Source organism: Vanessa tameamea, chromosome 15 (assembly GCF_037043105.1).
Source record: "Vanessa tameamea isolate UH-Manoa-2023 chromosome 15, ilVanTame1 primary haplotype, whole genome shotgun sequence".
NCBI lineage: Eukaryota > Metazoa > Arthropoda > Insecta > Lepidoptera > Nymphalidae > Vanessa > Vanessa tameamea.
The window spans coordinates 4807587-4824651 of NC_087323.1; the positions used below are offsets into that span (position 1 = coordinate 4807587).

The following is a 17065-nucleotide window of genomic DNA, read 5'->3' on the forward strand; positions in this document are numbered from 1 at the left end:
AACATTAAACGGGTTTGATGTTTTATATATTTTAAAACTAAAACAATGAAGGTAAAACGCTACTATAATATTTATAATAATATAAAGTTTTGCTTACATTTTACTACTTGCCTTCCAAAAATATTTATAATTACGACTTCACCTATAAATGTTGTTTAGACAACCCTTTTTTTTCTCGCTGGAAAAACGCGTTACGCGCTTCCCCCACGTGATGGAAAGTGGGGGGGGCGGACTCCCCGGAGCCCTGGACGCCGAGTGCGTCCAGGTACGCCGGGTTTACCCAATTAAAAACCAGCGGTACCCTCTCCGTCTTTCGGCGGGCGCCACGGGATCGCTTACGCATGCTACCGTGACGCCCTGACGGTCGGCCCGCCTATGTGGCCCTCTAATACCTGGAGAGGGTTCTCGGGATACTGAGACCCCCCCTAGTCCCTGCGACGCCTATTGAGGCGGGGGGAGAAGGTGCGCGTAGCGCCGATTCCTCCTCCCCGATCGTCTTCGGCGGAGCGGGTCTGCAGCGGCATCCTCTTCCCGGTTCCGCTCCGCGGCTTCCTTCTGCGACATCCCGTTTTCGCAGAAGGAGCGCATCTCCGACCAGCACGTCTCGCTACCGAGCATTTCGTTGACGATGCTCGGCAGCGAGCCGTAGTCGCCGCCAGGGTGTGCCTGTGGGCCCCCACGCGGCACACTCAGGGTGTGGTGCGTCGGTGGTCGACTGGCGCACCACACTCGTAACAGGAGGGTGACACCTCCCGCCGCGCTATTCCGTGCAGGTACTTACCGAAGCATCCGTGCCCGATAAGTACCTGTGTCATCCTGAAGGTGAGTGTGCCCTTCTTCCTCTCGACCCAGCGACTCAAGTGGGGACGGATCTCCTCCACTGTCGCCAGGCCCGCCATGGGTGACCCCATGTTTAGGCAACCCTAGTTAAACCATCGTCTGGTATGTTCATCTGTATAATGTCAAATCAATAATAACATGTAGCCTTTATTCCAATGGAAGTAAGAAAAAAGATAAACAAACCTTAGATTTACGTATTTCATGCAATTTGCCGGTAACTCAGCTTTGTGCACTACTAAGACTTTATGATTAATATATATTTATTTATAATACAACACTATTGCGCTTAACTACTTATTTCCAATTTAATTTTACTTCCAAAATTCCGACATCAGTTTCGTCAAGTTCAAAACGCCATTTTTTTCGCAAAAATCCACAGTGAATATCATAAATTAATCAAACTCTTGACCAATGATATCGCATCAATTTGGTGTCTAATGTTGTTTATTTGGCTTTTTTCCTGTTATGGTTGGAATAGTTTTTTTTTAAAAAAGAAATCATTATTCAATCCAACACCGGTTAAACAATGTTTATGTTTAAGTTCTTCATTATTTTTTCGCAATTATTTGTATTTTACGGAATACTCAATATAACACTCGACTCGCACTTAACTACTGCGGTTTTATTACAAAGTCAATAAGTTTTCGGTTGTAATTTTGCTTATGCATTGAAATTTTTATAACCATTTACATTTAATAATAATAAGCTCGTAATGACACAAATATTATACACATAGCATTCATTATTTATCAATCTATATATAATCGATCGATCGATATATAATACATGCATGCAAGCACTAAACGCTTATAGTCAATAAAATCAAATTACATGTAATTTAAAGCAGATCCAGCAGTGATTTTGATATATATTTGCTTATATTTTGTACAAACTGGAATTAAATAAACCAATTTACTTGTAATTATAATTTCCTTCTTATATACAATATGATTACTAAATTTAGTAACCTATATTAGTCTAAAAGACAAAGTTATTTCAAAATAATTATTTATTCCTACGGTGTTCCCAAGGACTTAAGATTTTTTTAATGTCATTTTTGCATGGAAAAAAACTATCAATTCAAGTTGAGTTCAGTGAAAATGTACCTGCATGGGATAAAATACACAGGAAACTACTGGCACAAAGGACATAACATCTCAGTTCCCAAGGTTGGTGACGCATTGACGATGTAAAGATTGTTTAAAAATTCTTACGGCGCCAATGTCTATGTGATGTCTATGGGCACTGGTCATCACTTACCATCAGGTAACACATTCGCGTATCTGCCTCCCAATGGCATAATAAAAAATAACATTTGATCGTGTCTCTTGAATGAAATCGGAACCCTAGAACTGGTGCGGTCTTCCACGAACTTAGAAAAACAAAATAATTTTGCATTTAAGTAAATGATTATTCCTGAGACAAATTATGCGGGTTATACATATCTTCATATTTATTTGTGCATTTAGTTAAAAAATATGAATTTAAAATACTCGATGCATTTTTTCTAATATGAAATCTTTTTTTAAATAAAACAGAAACTCTAACATTACAATTTAAAGACTATATTAATCAAAGATAAAATTGGAAATGATAATTATGAAAGTTTATTATATTGTCCATTGTATTGTTGTAATATTTTTGATAAATTTTATGAAATCAATGTATGTAAATATAAGAAAATTTTGGTGTTGCAAATAAGATTTCACAAAAAAAATGCTCACAATTCAAATAATTTAAAACTAGTATAATTTGATACGTCATCTATATTACAAGACAAAACTGGCATGACTCGTTCAAACCTTTTATTTTATTAACTTCCTATACTTACCTAATATCAAAAATCATCATTGCATTTTATTTATTTGTAAACGGATACTGTGTCGTGCACCTATACTTTTTATATAGCACACATATTCGTAATTCCTTTAGTTTTACGCGTAACAAAAAATAACAAAGTTAAAAAATGTTGAGCTTGTTTGAATATTTAATGTGTTATGGATAATTAAATTAAAATATTGTTAATAATTAATTCAATATAAAAAAAAATCTTTATACTTCTAGAACTGGTTACTGTTTTGAATTTGAAAATAAAAACACGCCTATGTCTTATCCGTACCAGTATACTTACACTTACAATTTAAAGATTACCTTCAATATAGAATCTCAGAATATAAAGTGTTATAATAAATATATTAGTCAAATTATAAACAGGACATATTAAATATTTATTAAACAAAATAATAATTAGTTGCATTTGCTTGTGTATTTATTTCACTCGATGTATAATTTAAATGTTTGTTTAATTTAATTAATGAAATTTTTATAGTCTGTGATAGTGAATTGAAGCTTTTAGAAAGCATAACAGTATTCTAAAAATGCACTAATGTTATATTAATAAAATATGTGTTTCATAATTGAGTTTCATATTTATTTTACGTTCCTGTATATTTTAAGGGATGTAAATTATTTTAAGTTCTTCCCATTTTTATTTAAGCAGAGTATTAATTGAATTACTATCATGAAAAAGTGAATAAGTGTTACTGCCAAAAAAAAAATTATAGTAATAAATGTAGATAATTTGTACACAATTAATTTGGCCATTGGCGGTCTCCTTTTGACTGATACAGAAGACAAAAGCAGAAAATTGGCCTGTGAGCGCATTTCAACAACTTATGTTGAAACAAAAAAGAGCGTATCATAGGCAGCAGGTTAAGCACTCACTTGGCATACAATTGTATTCAATATTGGTACATCAGTAAAACTATGTAATGAGATATCTTAGGCCGAAATTTTTGAACGCAACGAGAAGGTTTTTTCGCTTTATAAGAATGTCAAAGTATTCTTTATAATTAGAAATTAACATAAAAAATCATCAGCCTTTAGGCTTGTTGGTCTTTAAAAATTATTGTTGTTTGGATAGATGTTTTTTGTATATAGACATTTTACTACTTAGACGCTATGATATAGCCTTAATAAAAGCATAATGAACTATTTGAATTATTTCCAATCCAATTAATTAAATAAATACTTAATAATGGGGAATGGTGGTAAAGCGTATCAAAACAGATAAAAAATGTTAATCATGTTTATTGTACTAATTCTAAAAGTTTTAGAGAAACATGATAATCAACAAATTAATTTGATTATTTTGACAGCAGACAAATTGACTTTTGGTAACACCTATTGATTATAGTGGGAAGAGTATATTTAACATATATTTTTTTAAACACAGACAATTTTGAAATATTTTTAACAATTCTTTCTTAGGAGATAAAATAAAAATATAGTTATAATAAAAACAACAACAACTGTCACACGGAAATATAAAAAATTGCTAAAATAATGAACATGTTGAGGTATCTACAAAAAAAAAATCAAACAATTGCGAGGTGACATCTTTAAAAGATATTTACGGATAATTCGAGATAAAAAAAAAGAAAGTTACATCAGAGTGATCTGCACTTACAGTAAATCTTACATTATTACACCGTAAAAATGGACACAAAATTTTGCAATCCATCAAGTTTAATTAAAACACTGCCTAGAGCTAATTACATGTTACTTTACATATTATCCAAATTGAGAAGAATTAATTTACAAATACTAAGCTATTAAAAAATTCATCAGTAGTTTCATTCCTGTAAAGGATCAAGATTGTAGGCTCATATTGAGAAAATGCAAATTGGATTATTTTGGTCAATAACATGCAAGTACTTAATATATGTACAGTACAAGGTTTGACATTGATATTACAATGAAATCAGTCATATTATACCTATCATTATGGCCTCAGAAGTCCACAACCACAACCCTACATATTATTCCATTCATTACAATTATCATTTTATCCATTTGTGAATATATAAGTGACTTGATTATGATTCTTATGTTATTTATCACTTGCTCCTTTTTGCAATAACAACTGAGTTGAGACAGTGGGGATCTAAGCTTTTCAATCATGACCATTAGTTTTCGCATGAGGGACAGTTCCATTCAGCATTGGGGGTGATTGAGGTTGTCTTATTGTTTTTTGCAGAACATGTGCATCAGCTGGCTCTATTCTTTTGTAGTAATGCTCTTTCGTCTCAACAATTTCGAAGCCAAATTTCTTGTAAAAATCTATTGCACCTTCATTGTTTACTTGTACATGCCTGAAAAACAATTATTTAGTTCAATTTCTGCAACTACATTTTGCGCAAGTCTCAATCTTATAAAATAAACATTATATTTTACATTTATGTTTTATTTATTTAAATGCTTTTTTATGTGTATAGTAAATAAGATGTAAAATAAATAACTTTTCTACAATCCTAAAGTATAATTACTTTAGGATTGAAGAAATTCAAATTCAATTATATGGTTTATTACTGGAATTTTTCATGAAGGCAGAATAACAAATAGACCTCCTTATAGTCACCTCTGCCCATAGACATTAGCCCTGCATGTATGGATTCTATGTCTCGTGCCCATTATGACACTGAACATATATTAGAAGTGTTGATCAATAATATTGACAAACATCTCATTAAAAATTATATCCAGATAGTTCTTTTTGCAAGTTCTGCTTTTACTTAATAGCACTATAAATATGATTGTATTGTGTGTTGGTTTATTATGGTAATAATGGCCAAACTACTTGAAATATTGTTGGCAATATTATTGTATCTTTAGACTGTTTATTTTAGTTACTAACAATATAATGATAATAATGATTTCTGCAAAAGTAAAGCAAAACCATGCAAAAGAATGCATTCATGTAGACATTATACTTTAATTTATATTTTAATTCTAATTCTATTAAAGTTTTAATTTTAACCTCTATTAATCTTCTAAATCTCAGCCTAGTTTTTTGTTATTTTATGTTGAGCTCTGTTTGAAAGTGAGAAGTTGAGAAATGTTTTGTTGTTATACTATTTTCTAGTAGACAAAATTAAATTAAACAGAATCTTAATCTCATATCCCCAGGGAATAGAAAGGGATATAAAGAAATATGACGATTAGTTGCATCTAACTGTGGGCCTTGGTCATAGAAGATATAGATGTGTATGGAGTGAGCTGGAGTGAAATCACAGTTTTCAAATGTCGAGTTCTTAAATGTTACTAAATAATTTTCTAAAAAATATCAATGAAACTGGCACGCATAATATTCTGTCACACATAAATCATATGTCAGGGATTGCATCAGTGATATAGATATTCTCATAGGTTGAAAAAGTCTTGTGGTATACATTTCGAAGACTATAAGAAAGCAAGGGGAGATATTAATAAAGCATTTTCCTACAAGATACTCTTAGTTATATTCAGTGTTTTTTTTTTTTAATATTTTTACATTCTAATTTCCAGTATATTATTTCAACGCAATTCAATTGTTGCAAAATCGAAACACATTTAATTTATGGGTTTATTATTAATAGGTTACTTTTGATTCATCTAATGTTACAGACTGAACCTTTACATACCTACAACAATAAATACGCAAAATTATAATAATTTAATTGAATAATATATTTCCGAGTACTCACAAGAAAATGCTGTCAAAATTGCCATCCTGTTCAACATACTTGAGCACATGTTCCACCATTAGAGTGCCTATTCCAAGTCTTCTGTAAGGGTACAGGCACCCCAGTGTCATTATGTACAATCGTCTGGAATTATCCGACGTATCTATTCTACAACAGACCGCTCCGACCACGATATCATTGTAATAAGCAAGTTTTGCCAGTTCGCCAGCCTCTAAAACATCTTTGTAAAATTTGTCGTTGTAGGAAACTGGAAACACGACTGTGTTCAACTTCTTTAATTGTTTAATATTATGCGGTGTCACATCGCCAAGTTCTATTTTAGCTCTGAAATAGCAAAGTGTTCTTTTAACAAACGAATTTGAGTGATATTGAGCAGACGTACTTATCGCTCTCCTTACGGGCATAAAAGAATATCGACGTTAACGGTAGCACACAAAACATTATATGGAACAAAGAGATGTAGATTTACCTTGTCATTTTAATAACTATTTTTTTATTTTACACTAAAATTTAAAAACTAATCTAACACAGTTATATCACACGAGATCACTCCCGCCATCTACCACATTAGCTAACTCGCTCACTCTTCACCATCACAGGGTTGACAGTTTTCTTGGAACGCATATTTGACAAATATAATATAGTGTTTCCGTTATTAAGGATAAAATAAAAACTCCACTCATATTAAATTTATTAAACATAAATAGGAGTGTCTTAATTTACCTTTATTTAGTAATTTATTATTTAATAAAAACAAATCTTGGCTATTTCATACATTGTTATTAAAATGTTGCGCCTTAAAGCACAACAGATAAATTATAAAAAAAATATAAATTATAAGGCGCGAATTTTAAAAAACGAGTACCTTCTTTTGTTTTATCCTATGTCAAAAACGAAAAAAACCTACAAGAGTTTAATATCCTTTTTAAAAGTTGTTATTAAGTAAAAGATGGCATTAAATAATTTACTATATCTTAAGCCCCATCTAACTAAATATTTTAGGTATACTGGAAAAAATTTGCACATTTGGCAAATAAAAATGCAGACGGTAAAACCGTTAGAAATAAACAACGATAATGTAAAAACTCAAACTAAAAATGAGGCAATAGACGAACAAACTCCAGTAAACAATGGATTAAGCAATGTTTCGCCTACTTTACCTCGGATAGTGCCAATGGTTTTAAATACTAAAGAACCTATAGTATTACCCTTTGATGAAGTTCCAGGACCAAAGTCGTTGAAATATTTGTCAATATTTCGTAATTATATAACAGAAATTGGAACTCAAGTTACGGCTGGTCTTTTAACTTTTGGGCTCAATATTGGTTAGTATTATTTTTTTTTTTTAGATTACATCTATACAAGAGGAACACAAAAAGAAATGGTCTATATATTCAATCAATATAAATTAATTTCTTACCCATTAGTTTATTAATATCTTAATAAACTAAGAAATAACTAAAATATATTAATACTAGTGTATTAATTATTATCAATACACTAGTATTAGTTATATTAATTCTTATAGCTCAATATGTGTATAGATGTACTGATCCCTAGCTTACTAATAGTTCTTCTTGGTAATAAAATAACACTTGCTTGTTTGCTAAATTGGAATTAATATATTTATAAATATATTCCAATAAATTAGTTACGCTGTATATTTACAATTTATTTGTCCAAATAATAGCTAAAAATCACTACCAATAAAAAAAATATGAATACATAATATTCAACCAATTAAGTTATACATTAAAGCTGAAAATATTCTAGTTATTGAATCGCCAATTAAATATGAGGTTTTTCTTCCAATGACAAAGATTCTGTCTTTTTGTATGATTTTGAAAGAGCGCGACGGGTGAGCGTATATGCTTGTAGCCATATACGCTTGCCCGCTCTCGCGACTCGAACCTGAGACCTTTTGAGTTTTGACCTACTCGGAGCGCGTCTTTTATGTCGATGGTCGTATGTAATTATTATTTAAATCCTACATAAACGTGCATCCTGTGTTTAAGGAAGGCTGACCGGAGATATTAGTAAATGAGAATCTGTATCAGCAATATACAAAAGAAACATACTTTCACTGTGAAATTTGTGTTTTCATCAAAATCAATATTTTAATATTAATTTTAGGAACGATTCTATCTAATAGAAATACTACACGTAGTTTTTCCAATCTTTTTGATAAATATGGGCCCGTGGTAAGATTCGTTAGCCCCATCGGTAGCGACATCGTGCTCATCAACCACCCTGACCACATCCAGAAAGTGTTTAGCATGGAAGGCGAATATCCTGTTAGATCTACGTTGCAATCTCTGGAGAAATATCGGATTGAACACAAGAATCATATATTTGGTGGACTTTATACTGTGTTAGTGTATATTATATGTATTTGCAACAAATTAATTAATGTATTTAGAACTAAGATCGACTGGACAGACTCATGCAGTTTATCTGATGATATCATATTTCATGATCATGTTTCTCTATCTAGATAATCTGAATATCGTCGGATCTAATCCTAAAAATGTTAAATTAAAATGATACATAAACAGACAAATTGAGATTATATATTTAATTATTTATTATTAGCAAAATCTATTATCTATAAATTCTTCTAAGCGTATCAGCCGACAATGTCTCGCCCAACAGTAGAATTAAACATATAAATATTCTTTACTGATTGTATTTATTTAGAGCAATAAAGCCACTTAAATAACGGTCTCTTTCAATAAATTATTTTAGACAAGGTCAGGATTGGATACGGCAAAGATCAGTAATGCACAACCCCACACAAAATGCGTTTATCCCTCACGCCCAGAACCTTAACGATGTATGTGAAAAGTTCACGCAAAAGATTTACAACATTAGAAATTATCAGGATGAGTTATCTAAGGATCTACATAAGGAAATACACAAATGGGCATTTGATTGCATGGGTAAGTACAAAAATATATGAATGGGCATAATAATAATGTTTAATGGTACTTATATTATGTACATACAAATAGTATTTCCTAAGATTCAGTGGCTAAAACGTAATATAGGTTTTTTGTATGATATAGGTAGGCGGACTAGCAAATGGGCGACCTGATGATAAGTGGTCACTACTCACCATAGACAATAGCACTGTAAAAAATATTAAACATTCTTTACATCGCAACTGAAACTTGAGGAATTTTACTGTTTTAAATATGCTATTATTTTCACGATTTTGGATCATAAAAACTATTGGGTTTATCTCAATAAATTCTTCCCTTCCATTACATTTTTTCCTAAGCATTCAACTGACATTTTAAATAATTCGCAATAAACTTATTGTAGGACTAATATTGTTCTCAAAGAACTTTCAACTGTTGGAAACGGAGTTAGTGTATAGTCAGTGTGACGAATCGTGGATGTACCACAGCTTGGAGAGGGCAGCTGATGCAATCATTAAATGTGAAACGGGTATCCATTTTTGGAAGTTTTTTACCACGCCAGCTTGGTATTCCTTGGTCAAGTACTGTGACAATCTGGACAAGTAACTATAAATTTATCCTTTAATCAACTATTGAGACTTTGGAATTATTCATTTAAGATATTTAGTCAAGGTATCAAAAAAGACAGTTTTTTAAAAGTTTTCCATATTTAATAAAACTATAGTCAATTTTCCTGTCAGCAGTATTAGGAATATTAGATTATGCGTCGGTAGATTTTATTTAAATCTCCCAAACGAGTATGTCGTCAAGGATAGATCGCCAACAGAGGACACGTGCTCATTGAAATATATAAATATTCTTTGCCGTTCTAATTTATTCCTATAAAAGATAATTTCAATAACATATTTTAGACAAACTCATGATTAGGTACGACAATCCGTACCCAATGAATTTTTTCCACGACCTCCTTTCCTCAATTTTTGATCATTTTGCATATAATTCTTTTATAATTCCTATTGATCTTAAACATCATGAAGTCTACCTCTACCTCTGGTGAAAGATGTGTTTGTCCCTAATGCGGTATAGGTAACTAACAATGGCAAACGAGAATTGTTTTGTATAAAGTTGATAGGTACTTTAGAGAACCTGTTCATGCACCTGTTCATGCGAGAATTATTTGAAGTGATATTACATGTTATTGGGTATTATAGGTTAAACGCATTGTAGCTCTTCTGCAGTTGCTTTAGTACTCTTTGTAAAATATTTGATTGTCGGTTTCCGTAGTCATATATTTTATGTTTTTTTTGCAGCCTTATTGGCAAATATGTTTTGGATATAGAGCAAGAAATATCTACGAAGATCCAGGACGATCATATTATCAGTATGTAATTAATTCATTCCATACAATTAATTTCACAAAATAGCACTTTTAGTAAAAATAGGATTTTATATATCGTCATGTTTAGTATAAATATTTTGGTTAAATTAGAAATTAAAACATCATATTTCTATTTCCACCTATCAGGCCCTAATTCTCTAACGAGTGCAATGTTGCTAAGCGAGGAAAAGTTTAATGCGGAAGATATCGCAACAATTTTGATGGATGTGATGCTCATCGGTATTAACACGGTTAATATATTTTAATGCTTATTTTAACTTTAAGCTATGTTATTAATATTTTGTATTTATCGTTAGTGCACTAACTAGCTTATACAGCTGTAGATAACCAGTCATGTTCCTGTACCGGGTCAAACCAATAAAAACTTATTGAACTGCGAGCTGCTACTGGAAATTTCTGGTCAAGAAATTAGCAGTAGCCGCCCGTAGTTTGGAAGTTGGCAGTGGCATCTACTAAGCAGTTGGTTAGTCATCAACGGATAATGGACGCAGTGGCTCCGGTCACGTCACGTCATAGAAAATAAACATTCCTTCGTACCGTGGGCTAAGGTGTTTGTTTACGTTAGAGATGACCTACTCTCGTCGCCTCGGCAGGCTTAAAGGACCGGTCCGGGATCTTTCCATTATCTGGCTGCGCATAGACTGCGGTGATCATAGGAGAATATGTGCGCGCCTCTATAGGTCCCATAGTGGTAATGCCGGAACCGACCGACACGTACATCTAAATAGCTACAGGTTCCGTGCTGCAACGGTTCCCATAAGCAGAGATCGTGAGACTTAACTTTACGAACACCACGCCGGATGGCTTTGATCACGTACTACCGTATGAACAAATGTAATTATTATTTAGTAAACGATGAATCAAATTCTCGGCATAAATTATTATTTGTATAAATGCTTTTATGATATACTATACATTGGACGTACTGCTTTATAGATAATTCGATAGTTGGACGTTTTGCTATAAGGGCAATTTGCTGTTTAGTCATATTATTTAATGGACATTTAAGAGTGTATGGACATTTTTTTACATATTATTGAGCGTGAACGTTTTATGTTGCAGATCTCATCTTCAATGTCTTTCTTATTATACCACATCGCGAAACACCAAAAGACTCAAAGGTTGCTCTACCAAGAAGTAGGGAATTTATATCAAGATGTAAACGACATCGAAAAGTTTAAAGAGAATACTCCGTATTTACAAGCGTGTATTAAAGAGACATTGAGGTATATCGCAGTAAAATGACATACGTTTAGTTTGAGGCTATTGCTCTATTTCTATAGTGTCATTGAGTATAGGACCCACCACGCTTTTGCTCGTAAATAGGCACGTCCACGAAGTTAATAATTTTTTACATTACATTAACAGCCTGTAAATATCCCACTGCTGGGCTAAGGCCTCCTCTCCCTTTGAGGAGAAGGTCTTGGAGCAAATTCCACCATGCTGCTCCAATGCGGATTGGTGGAATACACATGTGGCAGAATTTCGTTCAAATTAGACACATGCAGGTTTCCTCACGATGTTTTCCTTCACCGCCGAGCACGAGATGAATTATAAACACAAATTACGTACATGAAAATTCAGTGGTGCCTGCCTGGGTTTGAACCCGAAATCATCGGTTAAGATGCACGCGTTCTAACCACTGGGCCATCTCGGCAGTTGATAATTATCATAGCGAAAAGCGATTCTTTCTATTTATATTTTCGATCTAATGTATAGTCTAATATTTAGCGGTCGATATTTATAGAAAAACAGAACAGTGTAAAAAAAGTACACGTAAATATTTATAGAAGCGATTTTGTAATTAATTTTTTTATAATAAAATATGAGACAAGTATGAAAACGTTTTAGAAAAAAGGGATAATCAAGACTAGAGAAGATATCTAGCTTTCGCATTTTTTTTTATAATGTGTGATATATTTTGTATTGTGTATTAAAACTATTGGTAATTTATGACAAGTTTTCGAAATATGCCGAGATAATACAGCCGCATGCAGATATCAAATCACGATGCACGATATAAATTGCGGGAATAACCCTCAATAGTAGAAGCTTAAATTTCTCAAAGCTTGTGCCTTGATTAACGTAGAGTTAATTTGTCGGTATCTCGTATAATTTTTAATTGAAATCTTCTAGATTGGTCCCACCAATTCCATTGCTGACAAGAATTCTCTCTAGGAATATAACGTTGGATAATTTCAAGTAAGTTTGTCGTGTAATAATTTTACTTCCTAACTTTTCTGTTAGTCGAAATTTTGTGGTAAGATGAAATTGTACTTGTACCGTTATAAATTGAAAATTCATTACAAGACGTACGACAATAATCAAAATATGTTTCAAATAATAGTTGATATTATAATTATAGTATTCCACGAGGAACTATGATAATAATGTCAACACAAGATACTTCACTCAAAGAAGGAAACTTTGATGAAGCTACTAAGTTCTGCCCCGAGAGATGGCTAAAACCCGAGGCTAAGAACTACCACGCGTTTGCTTCAATTCCATTTGGATATGGAGCTAGGAAATGTATTGGGCAAAATGTTGCCGAGACTATGATGTCACTTTTGACAATTAAGGTATATATACATATCAGTTTGAGTAGCCACTGATTTTCATACATTAAGGAAGATTTAAGTTTATTTATTTATTTACTTCTTCAATTCAATAACAAGTTCGTTTCTGAATCAACATAATATGTAGAAAGTATCTTTACATATAGTTCATGATTTTATTAAGTAAGGTATTGGTTTACTTATTAATTTTAAATTGGATAGATTTAATTTGTGACTCTTTTACATATCTACTTAAAAGTTTGTATTTCATTACGATTTAATTAATATGAAATTTCTTCCCATTTAGGTATTGCAGAAATACAGGCTTGAATATCATTATGGTGATGTGCAGCCTTCACAAGGTTTTATTGCAAGGCCAAATAAACCGTTAAAAATAAGATTTATTGATAGAATGTAATTCAAAGTTTCATTCTTACAAAAACTAGATTCATAGATGTTGCATTTATGTAAGTTATGGAATAAATATACAAAATGAGTACAATATTGTTTAATTGTTAAACACAATTAGTTTAAAAATAATTAGGCTAATATTTACATTAAAGATCATATGATAATGTAATAAATTATAATTTGTATATGACATATTCTTAGTTTAACAATCACATTTACAAAACAATCCTTTTTGCATGAATGTCATAACTAATTGAGAAAACCTTAGAGCAAAAGAGCTAACTCTTATGAATTCATTTTATTTTATTGATTTTGTTTATTAATTATGCCTAATAATCTATTCAATAAATATTGAATTGACTTATATTCTTCATCATTGTTGTTGAACAAAAGTAGTACTTCATAAATATTTTATACATTTTTAATTACAGCTAATGACTATTACATAATTTATCAAAGTAATCTATATTTTTTATATAAATACATCTTTAATAATCATACCCAAAATGTCACAATAATGATTTATTTCATTGTTTTATGACGGCAGTTTACTTAGCTTGACGTTCAAAATAAACATTAACCATCTGTAGATAGTAAGTTAGCATTGCACAGCCCTTTTACAAATGAGAAAATATTGTGACATATTTGAGTTACTTGCTGGCTCAGGGAAGTGATAACGCGAAGTTAAAATGCAATCACTTTAAGCCAATTCAAGTACTCACCAACTACAATATTAACCAATAAACCCACCAAAACACAAACATAAAATTCAGCATTACAACAACAAAAATAACATCAAGTGAATTTTTAACTTTTTTTATAACTTCTTTAAAATTTTAGAAGATTTACCTTATGTTGCTATGAAATGGAATATAAGTTTTATATTTAATGTACATATACATTTTTTAACATTACATCTAATAATGGTATTATTATCTTTGCCGTCGAGATGAGAATATATTTAAGTACTTCCCCCTTGTCATCTCTTTGGCCTCTTCCAATCCAAGCTGATAAGCAAGATCATGAAGTTTCTTTACCTCCATGATGAGACTACTTGTAGTTAATGACCCCAGCTCTGAAATATTAAAACAATTTAAAATAGTTTAATCTAAAAATAACAATTTATAATTTATTTAACACCTAACTATATATCCAGTCTGGACACGAAAAATTCTATTCTAGGTCAATTCTAAACTATCATAATTGAAAATGTGGACAATTTATATATTTTTTTTATTTATAATATATGACATTAAAAATCTTATCAGGTTGAGGTATTTATTTACTAAAAAATTGCTTACAAATGGAAGAAAAAAATGTATTAAGCTGTTTTGTCTTTGCATATTTATATAACAATAGTATGTAATTATACAAATAATCTTCAGTATCATAGTTTAGCATCCATAATAGGCTAATACATCTTAATGCATGACCCACAATATTTATTCAGGTTTTCATTGAAATATCTTATCATATCACTGGATAAAATAGATTACTACTAGATAAATAGATTTTTACAATTTTTTAAAGCATTAGCTTTAAAAATTTGTTTTAATTTATTTTAAAAGAATCATAAATCTAATAATGGTATTATTACAAACAAGATATGTATATATATATACATTTATAAATTTCAATTTTACTATATATTTAAAATGAAGAAATTATGTACATATAATCAAAATAGATGAAGATAGTATTTTTTCTTATCTTAATAATATAGAACAACTACAGTAAAATGTTTATAGATAGATGAGCTAGAAGCTACTACAAAACCATAAGTATAATTAATTCTTCATCACAATTTATTATTTTTAACATATTTTAATGCCTTAGTTTAGTTATTTTGTTACATACATATTTTAAAATGTATACTACTTGAGTAGCTTGCATAATAAGCTTTGATACTGTATAATTTCAGTGACCCAGTAGAATAAAATAAGTTGGCTCTTCTGGCAGCCCTGGATAAAACATGCAAGAATTTAAATATTAAAATAAAAGAATAGCTATCAGGACCAATGTAAATAATTCTAAAAATATAACATTACATACACATTTCATTACACATATGCTAAATTATAGATGTGAAAAAGGCTAAGCTTTTCATAGATCATAAATATGTTATAATACATACATATTGAAGAAATATATTTTACTATTAGCAACATAAGTTCGTCAGATGATTGAATAGAGTAGATTTTAGAATAAATTGTGTAGAAATTTCTATTTAAAACATTAAAAATAACACAACAGAAAACTGATAAGAACTCAACATGTATAATTACATAAAATAGACAACAAATAACAAATAAACTTATTATATTATTTAGGTATTATTAAATAAAATATTTTTCCAATAAGAACAATCAATAGAATCTTGTACTCACGTTGCATATAATTGTAATCGTCTTTGGTAAGCCCTTTATTCCATGAGGGAGGCGATTGGTTAGGGTTTTGCAAAGGTGCGAACTCTGACACGCCAGGGACTACAAAAGAATCATTAGAACACCGTGAACCTTCATCATTAGAAAAATTGCTATTCCCATCTCCCATTTCAAATTCAGTGTTTAAAAACCAGTCGTTATAACCGAAATGCCAAAAATGAACAAACGTAATGGTGGACGGAATGACAACATTAGAAAAGTAACGTAATCGCGCCACTTTTGAAAAAATTTACTTTCACATTAAATATTATCAAATAGATTAAATGACATAAAACACACACAAACAATCTTACTTTGCTCTGGCCATAGTTCAGGGGAAGCTCGATCTAGCTTCTCTAAACTTAGTAAGCTTTCTTCTAACGACGTCAAGGGAATATCTTCAGATGTAGATTGGGCTGAAATAATGGTATTTTATCAGAGGTTAAGAAACTCAAAAATCAACGAAATACTACTGTATAAAATAAATATGCTAAAACAGATAGAGATCTAAAATAAGGTGTGTAAAACATGTAAATGTTTAGTAACAACAATTTTACCTTCATTTATTAAAGAATTTTGTTTCGCGGCCATTTTCTTGAATTTGACAACAAAATAACCATAGACAATAAACATATGTGATAAATGAAACTTTTGATCATAGATAAGATGCGTTCATTTCTTGACAAAGTATTTTACTATCTCATTAATTTTTAAATATTAAAAAAGCATTGGGTTGAATTTCTACTGAAATTTAAGCCGAAAAAGATAAAATTAACGCATGCGTACGTAAATGTTTAGTGTAATTACTAAATAAAATTTAGTAATTTCTTTAATAATACACTGTAATTCACGACACACCATTGATTACATTTGCTTTTACATATTAGCCAAATCCAAATCAAATAGGTACGTAGGCTTAAGGAACATAATTTTTAAATTTTTTCAGAATTATATATTTTTCTGGATTTTAATAGAATGGTAATGTTACCAT

General features: G+C 31.0%; 3 protein-coding genes across 3 annotated transcripts; 1 reads left to right on the top strand and 2 right to left on the bottom strand.

The window, feature by feature from the left end:
* Window positions 1-3914: 3914 nt before the first annotated feature.
* Window positions 3915-6982, bottom strand: LOC113399042 (probable N-acetyltransferase san). The gene is made up of 3 exons (XM_026638048.2): window positions 6835-6982; window positions 6366-6689; window positions 3915-4994 (listed from the first exon to the last, which is right to left on the bottom strand). Exons 1-3 carry the CDS (start codon window positions 6840-6842, stop codon window positions 4796-4798), a joined length of 531 nt encoding a protein of 176 aa, XP_026493833.1. The 5' UTR covers window positions 6843-6982; the 3' UTR covers window positions 3915-4795.
* Window positions 6983-7267: 285 nt separating this feature from the next.
* Window positions 7268-13920, top strand: LOC113399162 (probable cytochrome P450 301a1, mitochondrial). Its single transcript, XM_064217091.1, has 10 exons — window positions 7268-7690; window positions 8499-8736; window positions 9111-9304; window positions 9690-9888; window positions 10597-10667; window positions 10812-10915; window positions 11748-11911; window positions 12822-12887; window positions 13051-13264; window positions 13548-13920. The coding sequence occupies exons 1-10, from the start codon at window positions 7315-7317 to the stop codon at window positions 13656-13658; spliced, it is 1737 nt and encodes a 578-aa protein (XP_064073161.1). The 5' UTR covers window positions 7268-7314; the 3' UTR covers window positions 13659-13920.
* A 211-nt stretch (window positions 13921-14131) lies between these two features.
* LOC113399140 (protein lin-52 homolog) lies at window positions 14132-16706 on the bottom strand. Its single transcript, XM_026638199.2, has 4 exons — window positions 16632-16706; window positions 16389-16490; window positions 16039-16137; window positions 14132-14726 (listed from the first exon to the last, which is right to left on the bottom strand). Exons 1-4 carry the CDS (start codon window positions 16663-16665, stop codon window positions 14584-14586), a joined length of 378 nt encoding a protein of 125 aa, XP_026493984.1. The 5' UTR covers window positions 16666-16706; the 3' UTR covers window positions 14132-14583.
* Window positions 16707-17065: the final 359 nt, after the last annotated feature.

Bases quoted from the DNA above. Each gene is read 5' to 3' on its own strand.
- LOC113399042 (XM_026638048.2), bottom strand. The intron at 4,995-6,365 runs GTGAGTACTCGG...ATTGTTTTTCAG, and splicing joins AATTTTGACAGCATTTTCTT to GCATGTACAAGTAAACAATG.
- LOC113399162 (XM_064217091.1), top strand. From the start codon at position 7,315: ATGGCATTAAATAATTTACTATATCTTAAGCCCCATCTAACTAAATAT. The intron at 10,916-11,747 runs GTTAATATATTT...TTTATGTTGCAG, and splicing joins TGCTCATCGGTATTAACACG to ATCTCATCTTCAATGTCTTT. The intron at 12,888-13,050 runs GTAAGTTTGTCG...TTATAATTATAG, and splicing joins ATAACGTTGGATAATTTCAA to TATTCCACGAGGAACTATGA.
- LOC113399140 (XM_026638199.2), bottom strand. From the start codon at position 16,665: ATGGCCGCGAAACAAAATTCTTTAATAAATGAAG. The intron at 16,491-16,631 runs GTAAAATTGTTG...CCATTATTTCAG, and splicing joins AAATTCTTTAATAAATGAAG to CCCAATCTACATCTGAAGAT. The intron at 14,727-16,038 runs GTGAGTACAAGA...TTAATATTTCAG, and splicing joins CGATTACAATTATATGCAAC to AGCTGGGGTCATTAACTACA.